This window comes from Tachyglossus aculeatus, chromosome 4 (assembly GCF_015852505.1).
Source record: "Tachyglossus aculeatus isolate mTacAcu1 chromosome 4, mTacAcu1.pri, whole genome shotgun sequence".
NCBI classification, from domain to species: domain Eukaryota; kingdom Metazoa; phylum Chordata; class Mammalia; order Monotremata; family Tachyglossidae; genus Tachyglossus; species Tachyglossus aculeatus.
This window is the reverse complement of record NC_052069.1, coordinates 89362737-89373983: the sequence shown is the minus strand read 5'-3', so window position 1 is coordinate 89373983 and position 11247 is coordinate 89362737. Positions and strand designations below refer to the sequence as shown.

Here is an 11247-nt window from a genome sequence, read left to right as displayed (position 1 = left end):
TGTGTGCAGAGCACTGTACTAAGCGCTTGAGAAGTACAAGTTGGCAACATTTTAGGGCTCTAACCCACCAGCCCGAATTTACAGGTTTTTTACAGTTGTCTGCAGTGTGACTTTGGGCCAGTCACTTGACTTCTCTCCGGGCCTCAGTTCCCTCATCTGTAAAATGGGGATTGAGACTGTGAGCCCCAGGTGAGACCGGGACTGTGTTCTCTGTTTCCCCCTTTTAGACTGTGAGCCCACTGTTGGGTAGGGACTGTCTCTATATGTTGCCAATTTGTACTTCCCAAGCGCTTAGTACAGTGCTCTGCACATAGTAAGCGCTCAATAAACACGATTGATGATGATGATGATGACCCAATTTGCTTGCATCCACCTCGGCGCTTAGTACGGCGCCTGGCACGGAGTAAGCGCTTCACAAAGACGCTTATTATTACTGCTGTGTCTGGCACATATAGTAAGCACTTCACACACACCATCACCACTGTCATTATTACAGTGCTCTGCACAGAGTAAGCACTCAATGAACCCCATTGATGATGATGAAGAAAATCTAGCGTGGGCACATACATACTAATAATAATGGTATTTGTTAAGCGCTTACTACGTGCCAAGCACTGTTTTAAACCGCCGGGGTAGATGATGCACATAGTAAGCGCTCAATAAATACGATTGATGATGATGATAATAATAATAATAATAAGGATGATGGCATTTGTTAAGCGCTTACTATGTGCAAAGCACCGTTCTAAGCGCTGGGGAGAATACAAGGTGATCAGGTTGTCCCACGGGGGGCTCACAGTCTTCATCCCCATTTTCCAGATGAGGGAACTGAGGCCCAGAGAAGTGAAGTGACTTGCCCCAAGTCACCCAGCTGACAAGCGGCGGGGCCGGGATTTGAACCCAAGACCTCTGACTCCCAAGCCCGGGCTCTTTCTGCTGAGCCACGCTGCTTCTCCAGATAAAAGGAAACCAGGTTGTCCCTCGTGGGGCTCACAGTCTTACGCGTGGCGGAGAACGGCGTCGGCCGTTTAATCCGAGGCGGAAGCCATCCCCCCGTCCTTCCGCACCAAAGAACGAGGTCGGCACCGCCTCGACGGGAACGGCCCGGCGGATGGGACCGTTCAGACGTGCCGATGGAACAGAAAGGGAAAACTAGAGAAGTTTTTCAGGTTTTTCAAAGAGCTCAGAGACCAGAAAGCTGCTATTTTTGGTGTTTTCTGCCTGACTGAAAACTCCCAGGTCTTGTCAGAGACTTGAGATGAGCCAGGCTGGGAGCCCAACTCACAAAGCTGCAGGGGCCATTGCCCCCGCGGTGCGAGCACCCATGCTTGGTATAACAATGAGTCTTTACTTAATTTGTCTGTATTAAGTCACCTGGAACTTGTTTTTACAGGATTCATGCTTATGAGTCTATGCAAAATTGCTAATCAGTAAAATGCAAATTTGCCAGACAGTAAATATATTTTTACTCTAAGATACATATGTGTACATATATATATAGATAGATAGATAGCATAAGTAGAACTTCTAGATCTCTGAAACCCACTTTGTGTGTGTGTGTGTATAATATGTATATATTATATATGTATATATGTATATATGTTTGTACATATTTATTACTCTATTTATTTATTTATTTTACTTGTACATAGCTATTCTATTTACTCTATTTTGTTAGTATGTTTGGTTTTGTTCTCTGTCTCCCCTTTTTAGACTGTGAGCCCACTGTTGGGTAGGGACTGTCTCTATATGTTGCCAATTTGTACTTCCCAAGCGCTTAGTACAGTGCTCTGCACATAGTAAGCGCTCAATAAATACGATTGATGATGATGATGATGATGCTTTGAACATAGTAAGCGCTTAATAAATGCCATTATTATTATTATTACCTCTGCAAATCCTCTACGATCAGATCCAGCACGGTTCTCATAATGAGAAGCGCGGTTGGGGAGGCGAGGTCGCAGAGCTGAACGCAGATGCGCCGCAGCATATGCTGAATCGGCTGGCAAGTCGTGCCAGAGAACGACCGGACTATTTCTTGCAGCAGCTTGGCTTGGACGTGAAGGTGCATGCTCCACAGTTTTCTGGTGTTGAGGGCCACGGATACGTCATGCGGCTCGATAACCTGTGGAGACGGACACCCGGAGACCGCGTGGGGAAGGCATTCAGAGCTAATCCCTACTGACCTGCTTCTCGAAGAAAAAAAAATAAATAAATGCACGCGTTAAAATCAGAAATAGAAAGTTCACCCCCCCCAAACGCTAAGCAGTCCGGCCGCTACGGGAGGCCGCGACACTGGACGTCAGACGGAAACACTAAATAAGAGGGAAATCGAGCTAAGCAGAAAAACTCCAGCCAACGGGAGAGTTTTTAGAAATTTCAACGACCCAAAAGCGGCCCCAGTTGATTCAGGAAGAACGACGAGCTTGAAGGGATCATTCCCAGACGCGGCGACGTGCAGGTTTGGCCTGGAAGCCAAATCACCGGCTCGAAAGCGGTGCCGCGACCGCTTACGGGAAGATACAGATGGATACCTGAGTTGTCTGCATGGGCAACGGCAGCGGCAGGAGCTCCGAGAGCAATATGAGCCCGGAAAAAAATCCCTCGGGGACCCTCAGGACGGACGAGAGAACCTCTTTTAACATCAAGGACCAGGTGTTGTTGGCCAGCGTCTCTTCGGAGATGGTGAGCTTCTCATTGACCCCCTGGGTAAACGTCAGCAGGATATCGATGATGTCGTTCTGGATCTTCTGCTCGTCGCTGTCGAGGCGGCCCGACAGCGGGATGGAGCACAGCAGCATGTGCAGGGTCACCAGGGCGGAGGGGACGCGCAGGTCTTTGAACTCGAAGGCCCCGCCCCGCAGCAGCTCGGTGAGCATGGTTTTCAGGAGGGTGAGGGTGCAGCGGGCCATGGAGACGGTGGTGACTCGGTGGAGGGTGGTGCCCATGTTGACGTGGAGCCGCCAAGGCTGCGTCAAAAGCCCGTTCAGTTTCTGCAGCACCCGGATGAAGGTGTCCATGCCTTCCGCGGAGAACAGCTGGATGACGGCAAGGTTCCACTTCAGATCTTTCTGCTGACCTACAAAGCAAAGCGGGAAAAAAAAAAAACCTCCACATAGTTGCATTGCCCGTGATTCCTTCAGACTTCATCAAATAAATGACGTTCGTCGATCATATTTATCGAGCGCTGCACTGAGCTCCTGGGAGAGTAATTCTAGTCTATATGAATTACTATTCTATATGAATTGCCCATAGCGCTTAATAAATGCCATCATCATTATTGTTATTATATGTCGCCGACTTGTAATAATAATAATAATGATAATGGCATTTGGTAAGCGCTTACTATGTGCTGAGCACTGTTCTAAGCGCTGGGATAGATACAAGGTGATCAGGTTGTCCCATGCGGGGCTCACAGTCTTCGCCCTCATTTTACAGATGGGGTAACTGAGGCCCAGAGAAGTGAAGCGGCTTGCCCAAAGTTGCACGGCAGACAAGTGGCGGAGCCAGGATTTGAACCCACGACCTCTGACTCCAAAGTCCGTGTTCTTTCCACTGAGCCACGTTGTACTTCCCAAGAGCTTGTACTTCCCAAGCGCTTAGTACAGTGCTCTGCACACAGTAAGCGCTCAATCAATACGATTGATTGGTTGATTGATATAGCTATAATTGTATTTGTTCTGACGCTTTTGACGCCCGTCTACGTGTTTTGTTCTGTTGTCCGTCTCCCCCTTCTAGACCGTGAGCCCCTTGTCGGGGAGGGACCGTCTCGAGAAGCAGCGTGGCTCTGCGGAAAGAGCCCGGGCTTTGGAGTCAGAGGTCAAGGGTTCATAATCCTGGCTCCACCACTTGCCAGCTGTGTGACTTTGGGCAAGTCACTTCACTTCTCAGTGCCTCAGTTCCCTCATCTGGAAAATGGGGATCAAGACTGTGAGCCCCCCCGTGGGACAACCTGATCGCCTTGTAAACTCCCCAGCGCTTAGAACGGTGCTTTGCACATAGTAAGCGCTTAATAAATGCCATCATCATCATATCATATTATATATTTACATTATATAATAAATTATATATTGATACTACATTATCTATCATATTATATTACACATACAATATATTATATATCATTACAATATATAATATTATTGTATTGTATATTACATATGATATCATGGTACATATGGTACATGTTACCAACTTGTACTTCCCAAGTGCTTAGTACAGTGCTCTGCACACAGTAAGCGCTCAATAAATACGACTGATGATATCGTAATACAACATATTGCATTACATTATATATTATATCACATATTTATATTATATATTATAGAATATATTCTATTATATCATATAATATACAATGATTTTTATATGTATTATAACAATATATATTATAATATAATGCAATATAATACAAGTAGACCCATTCCCTGCCCACAGAGAGCTTACGGTCTAGAGGGGGAGACAGACGTTAATAGAAAGAAAGAAATTACAGCTAAGGACATAAGTGCTGTGAGCCGGGGTGAAGGAAGGGAGTGAGTCAGGACGCCGCAGAAGGGAAGGGAAGGGGAGGAGAGGAAAGGAGGGCTCAGTCGGGGACGGCATCCCGAAGGAGAACGAGATCCCAAATTTCGCCACGGCACACGGCGTCGGGCACAGCTGTACGCACCTTCTACAGGAGGAGGGGGGCACGCTACGTTGCACAGGACGCGGAGAGCGGTGGGCAGACCGACTCCTTCAGGGGTCATCAGATTATCGATATTCTTTTCAAAAAACAAAGGAAGACACATTACATCATCATCATCATCATCAATCGTATTTATTGAGCGCTTACCATGTGCAGAGCACTGTACTGAGCACTTGGGAAGTCCAAGTTGGCAACATATAGAGACAGTCCCTACCCAACAGTGGACTCACAGTTACACCAGGTTTGCATTTATCGACTCAGACCCAGTCGACGCTGTTTTCAATCATCAACACTTTTAAAAGCTACAGAATAAACTTTGAACAACCTCACTTTCTTTCACATGGGTTTGTTTTGTTTTTTTAAAAAAATGGATCCCTCCCCGTACTTTGCCAGGGATCAGTGGTACCTGAAAGGACTCCGAGATACGGGACGGTGCAAAATGGGGCGAAATCGGATGCCCGGCTAAGGGAACGCCTGCAGTAATTTAACACTTTGGGAATATAGTGGTACCTGAAAGGACTCCCCAAGCGCTTAGTACAGTGCTCTGCACACAGTAAGCGCTCAATAAATACGATTGATTGATTGATTGATTGACTCCAAGATATGGGAGAGGGCAAAATCGAATGCACGTCCAAGGGAATGCCTGAAATGATTTAACAAGTGTGAATAAATAAAAGAGACGGACCCAAGGAGCAATCTCTCACTTCCCTGAGGCACACAATGGACTCTCCTGCTGTAAACAATGACAAGCTTCAGTCAATCAATCAATCGTATTTATTGAGCGCTTACTGTGTGCAGAGCACTGTACTAAGCGCTTGGGAAGTCCAAGTTGGCAACATCTAGAGACAGTCCCAACCCAACAGCGGGCTCACAGTCTAGAAGGGGGAGACAGACAACAAAACCAAACATATTAACAAAATAAAATAAATAGAATAGATCTGTACAAGTAAAATAAATAGAGTAATAAATATGTACAAACATATATACAGGTGCTGTGGGGAAGGGAAGGAGGTAAGGCGGGGGGATGGAGAGGGGGAGGAGGGAGTCGGTCGAGTCACAAATACTTTGGGACCAAGAAACCTGTGCAAATCATTCAATCAATCAATCAATCATATTTATTGAGCGCTTACTGTGTGCAGAGCACTGTACTAAGCGCTTGGGAAGTACAACTTGGCAACATATAGAGACAGTCCCTACCCAACAGTGGGCTCACAGTCTAAAAGGTGGAGACAGAGAACAAAACCAAACATACTAACAAAATAAAATAAATAGAATAGATATGTACAAGTAAAATAGAGTAATAAATATGAACAAACATATATACATATATACAGGTGCTGTGGGGAAGGGAAGGAGGTAAGGCGGGGGGGTGGAGGGGGGGAGAGGGATCAATCAATCAATCGTATTTATTGAGCGCTTACTGTGTGCAGAGCACTGTACTAAGCGCTTGGGAAGTCCAAGTTGGCAACATATAGAGACGGTCCCTACCCAACAGTGGGCTCACAGTCTAGAAAGTGCAAAAGAACTGATCACCAATCAATCGTGTCTACCGAGCGCTTACCCTGTGCAGAGCACTTTGCAGAGCGCTCATCAGCGATCGAGTGGTTTGCGCCGCCGTGCCAAGGGTGGCGGATGCCACAAACGAACAGCGGGCCAGAGGGCGGCACGCCGCAAAGGGCCCGGGAAAATTTAAAGTAGAAAACCCTCGTGCGGCCCAAGCAGCCACACCATCGAACTACGCCGGGGGGGCAAAGACCTGCGGGCGGTTTCCAAGACAGGTTGCTGTTTTCACCACGCTAGCCGGCTTTTTCCCGTATTCCCGCTAAGCCTGGCCATCATGCGAGATGCCCCACCTCGCCTGGTCTGGCGGCCCAGGCCCAGTGGGCATTCCCCTAATTCTGGCTATTTCAAGCACCAGCGGCATTTATTGAGCGACTGCTATGTGCCGAGAACTCTATTAAGCGCTCGGGGGGGTGCGGCGGAGTTGGAAGACACGGCCCCCATCCCAAAGTTCACAATATCTTCTTCCACCGCAGTGGGGTGGGGGGGGGTCCAGCATCTGAGGGGCACAAAGGAGTGGGGGGCAAGGAGGCCAGAAAGAACGGAGGACAGGGAGGAGTGGACAGGGCAGCTGGATGACTGGCTACATCAGTTGATGCCAACGTGGACTTCCCAAGCGCTTAGCACAGTGCTCTGCACACAGTAAGTGCTCAATAAATACGATTGATTGATTGATTGAAAGGGAGGGGGCGTTACAGATCCTCCTCCCGACTTCCTTGACTTCCCTGATACGTGGCTTTATGTCCAGCATATCTGTCGAGCGTTTACCGCAGGGACCCGCACGAATCCACTGGCTGGCACACCTCCACCGAGGCCGCAAAAAGGACCGAGACAACCTGCTTTCCCCGCATTTCAATTCAGAGCAGAGCCGTATGACGGTAGCAAGCAGGACGACTTTGGCACTGGCATGCATGCGTGCACACACACACACACACACACACACACACACACACACACACACACAAACACACGTCTCTGGACTCCTAGCAGCCCTGGAGAACAATTCAGATTAAAAAAAAAAAGGGTTGGCCATCAATCAATCAATCAATCAATCGTATTTATTGAGCGCTTACTATGTGCACAGCACTGTACTAAGCGCTTGGGAAGTACAAATTGGCATCACATAGAGACAGTCCCTACCCAACAGTGGGCTCACAGTCTAAAAGGGGGAGACAGAGAACAGAACCAAACATACCAACAAAATAAAATAAGTAGGATAGAAATGTACAAGTAAAATAAATAAATAAATAAATAAATAGAGTAATAAATATGTACAACCATATATACATATATACAGGTGCTGTGGGGAAGGGAAGGAGGCAAGACGGGGGGATGGAGAGGGGGACGAGGGGGAGAGGAAAGAAGGGGCTCAGTCTGGGAAGGCCTCCTGGAGGAGGTGAGCTCTCAGCAGGGCCTTGAAGGGAGGAAGAGAGCTAGCTTGGCGGATGGGCAGAGGGATTGGGGGCATTCCAGGCCCCGGGGGATGACGTGGGCCGGGGGTCGATGGCGGGACAGGCGAGAGCAAGGCCCGGTGAGGAGATTAGCGGCGGAGGAGCGGAGGGTGCGGGCTGGGCTGGAGAAGGAGAGAAGGGAGGTGAGGTCATCAATCGTATGTATTGAGCGCTTACTGTGTGCAGAGCACTGTACTAAGCGCTTGGGAAGTACAGGTTGGCAACATATAGAGACGGTCCCTACCCAACAGTGGGCTCACAGTCTAAAAGGGGGAGACGGTGAACAAAACCAAACATACTAACAAAATAAAATAAATAGAATAGATATGCACAAGTAAAATAAATATATAGAGTAATAAATATGTATAAACATATATACATATATACAGGTGATGTGGGGAAGGGAAGGAGGTAAGATTGGGGGATGGAGAGGGGGGACAAGGGGGAGAGGAAGGAAGGGGCTCAGTCTGGGAAGGCCTCCTGGAGGAGGCCAGAAATCCGCTGGAGCTTGGGCCTCACATTTCGAGGGGTAGGATCAAGCCAACCCCAGACTCGGACTCTGGGCAAAGAGGGTTTCCCTTGCCAATAGTCAATCATCATCATCAATCGTATTTACTGAGCGCTTACTGTGTGCACAGCACTGTACTAAGCGCTTGGGAAGTACAAGTTGGCAACATATAGAGACGGTCCCTACCCGACAGTGTCTTTGTTGACTGCTTACTATGTGAAGAGCACTGCATTAAACGCTTGGGAGAGTACAATACAACAGAAATAAGCAGGCATGTTCCCTGTCGGTAATGAATTGACAGCCAAGAGGAGACAAACACTGAGATTACACTGTTGCGGGAATATCCCAAGTCACTCCCAAACCAGTTCGCCCCATCCACACTAAGAAGTCAACTTATTTTAACCCCAACTGGTCTTTACATAGGGAATGAAGGGAAAACTCATAAACTGCCGCCTGCAAGCCGAAGAACATTTCCTGCGCTTTCTTCAAGGGCTACCTAATGCGACATTATTGCATTTTCCACACAACCAAGATACACACAGCGTTTGTACTAACCTGTTTAACATAGTCGATTAGGCTTGGGATGCAGTTAATTTCAAATCTAAGATTTTTAAGAGGTTCCAACCACTTTCCCAGTTCTAAAAACAAACAACAACAAACAAACCAAAGTTAAAAACATTTAACTTAACTGCTCAAATGTTTAAAAAAATCAAAGTTAAAAACATTTAACTTAAATGTTTAAATGTTTAAAAAACATTTTAATTTAAAAACATAAAATGCCTAGCTACAACCCCGCACACTTAGAGCTCAGAAATATCCCGGGTCTGTAGCTAGGCATTTTAGCTCCTGAGCAGAAAGACCTGTACACTGTATTATTTTAGGAATTTACTTGTATAACTCAACAGGGATGGATTAGGTTTACGATACTTTTCCTTCCCCCCTGTAGCTCCCCCCATTCACACCCCTTCCCTGTTTAGGTCTTATCAGCTTGGCTCAGTGGAAAGAGCCCGGGCTTTGGAGTCAGAGGTCATGGGTTCAAATCCCGACTCCGCCACTTGTCAGCTGGGTGACTCTGGGCAGGTCACTTAACTTCTCCGAGCCTCAGTTCCCTCATCTGTAAAATGGGGATAAAGACTGTGAACCCCCCGTGGGACAACCTGATCACCTTTGTAACCTCCCCAGCGCTTAGAACGGTGCTTTGCACATAGTAAGCGCTTAATAAAATGCCATCATTATTATAATTATCCGTCCAAACTGCTCCCAACCCGGTTAACTTGTATCCCAGATCTGCCACTTGTCTATTGTGTGGCCTTGGGCAAGTCACTTCACTTCCCTGGGCCTCAGGTTTCCTCCTCTGCAAAACGGGGATTACGCCTGGGAGCCCCGTACGGGACAGAGACTGTGACCAACCCGCTGAACTTGTATCTACCTCAACGCTTAGTACACTGCTTGGCACCTAGAAAGCGCTTAACAAGTACCATAATTATTACTATTAATACCCCAGGGCTTAGAACAGTGTGTGGCACACAGGAAGCACTTAGCAACTACCATTATTCCAGAAGCAGCGTGGTTCAATGGAAAGAGCCCGGGCTTTGGAGTCAGAGGTCATGGGTTCAAATCCCAGCTCCGCCGATTGTCAGCTTTGTGACTCTGGGCAAGCCACGTCACTTCTGTGGGCCTCAGTTCCCTCACCTGTAAAATGGGGATTAGGACTGTGAGCCCCCCCTTGGGACAACCTGATCACTTTGTAACCTCCCCAGCAGCTTGGAACAGTGCTTTGCACATAGTAGGCGCTTAATAAATGCCATTATTATTATTATTATCGTTATTAAACCCAAGTTCAGGCTGCAGGTGGACAAAGGCAGGGTGGAATTGTGAATGAGTACATCCTACTCCCCCATGATCCAGTCCTCTCCGAAGCCGTGGGATGGACCAAAGGACCCCAAAAGCCGAAACGGCATAGTGCCTGTGTAACAATCGCTGTCCCTCCCTGAACCCCAGATCCTCGCCCCAGAATTTGGCCCGTGAAGAACTCAATCGGTAAGGTGAAGAGATATTTCCACTCCAGGCACACGCAAAAAATCAGTATTCTAACTAAATTTCAAACACGACGCACCCTGAACAGCTGCAAAACCATCAGCCTTAAAATAGGTCGTCTCCGGCCTTCATTACTTGGTTTTGAAAACTGAATGCACAGACTGAAGCTACAATGAAGAGGATTCGTCTCTCTGATGAATCCAATCCAATCAATCGTATTTACTGAGCGCTTCCTGTGTGCAGAGCACTGTACTAAGCGCTTGGGAAGTACAAGTTGGCAACATATAGAGACGGTCCCTACCCAACAGTGGGCTCCCGTTTCCCTTTGGAGCCCCTACGTGTTCGTCGGCCGGGAAATTTCTTCAGACTCTCTCCCTAGCCCTTCTGCCATTCCTTGGGAGGTCCATCATCATCATCATCATCAATCGTATTTATTGAGCGCTTACTATCATCATCATCATCAATCGTATTTATTGAGCGCTTACTATGTGCAGAGCACTGTACTAAGCGCTTGGGAAGTACAAATTGGCAACATATAGAGACAGTCCCTACCCAACAGTGGGCTCACAGTCTAAAAGGGGGAGACGGAGAACAAAACCAAACATACTAACAAAATAAAATAAATAGAATAGATATGTACAAATAAAATGAATAAATAAATAGAGTAATAAATATGTACAAACATATATACATATATATAGGTGCTGTGGGGAAGGGAAGGAGGTAAGATGGGGGGGATGGGGAGGGGGACGAGGGGGAGAGGAAGGAAGGTCCAGAGAAATGGTGGAACGGAAGTTTCTGGTAAGCAACTAGGGTCCTCAATGCCTTAACGTAGTTTGTTGGGTTTTTAAAAAATAACCATCGTCATCTCACCAGAGCACTTTACTATGCACCAAAGCATTTATGTGTTGCCAACTTGTATTTCCCAAGCGCTTAGTCCAGTGCTCTGCACACAGTAAGCGCTCAATAAATGCGATTGAATGAATGAATGAATGAATAACTACACT

At 47.1% G+C, this 11247-nt stretch overlaps 1 protein-coding gene across 2 annotated transcripts in view; it reads right to left on the bottom strand.

The window, feature by feature from the left end:
• Positions 1–11247, bottom strand: part of VIRMA (vir like m6A methyltransferase associated) — an 83226-nt gene that overhangs the window by 27208 nt on the left and 44771 nt on the right. For both annotated transcript variants that reach the window (XM_038745237.1, XM_038745238.1), the window contains exons 11-14: positions 8759–8841; positions 4667–4760; positions 2535–3079; positions 1890–2125 (exon numbers count right to left, since the gene is read on the bottom strand). In XM_038745237.1, coding sequence (XP_038601165.1) covers positions 1890–2125; positions 2535–3079; positions 4667–4760; positions 8759–8841 — 958 coding nt within the window. The remainder of the gene's footprint in view (positions 1–1889; positions 2126–2534; positions 3080–4666; positions 4761–8758; positions 8842–11247) is intronic.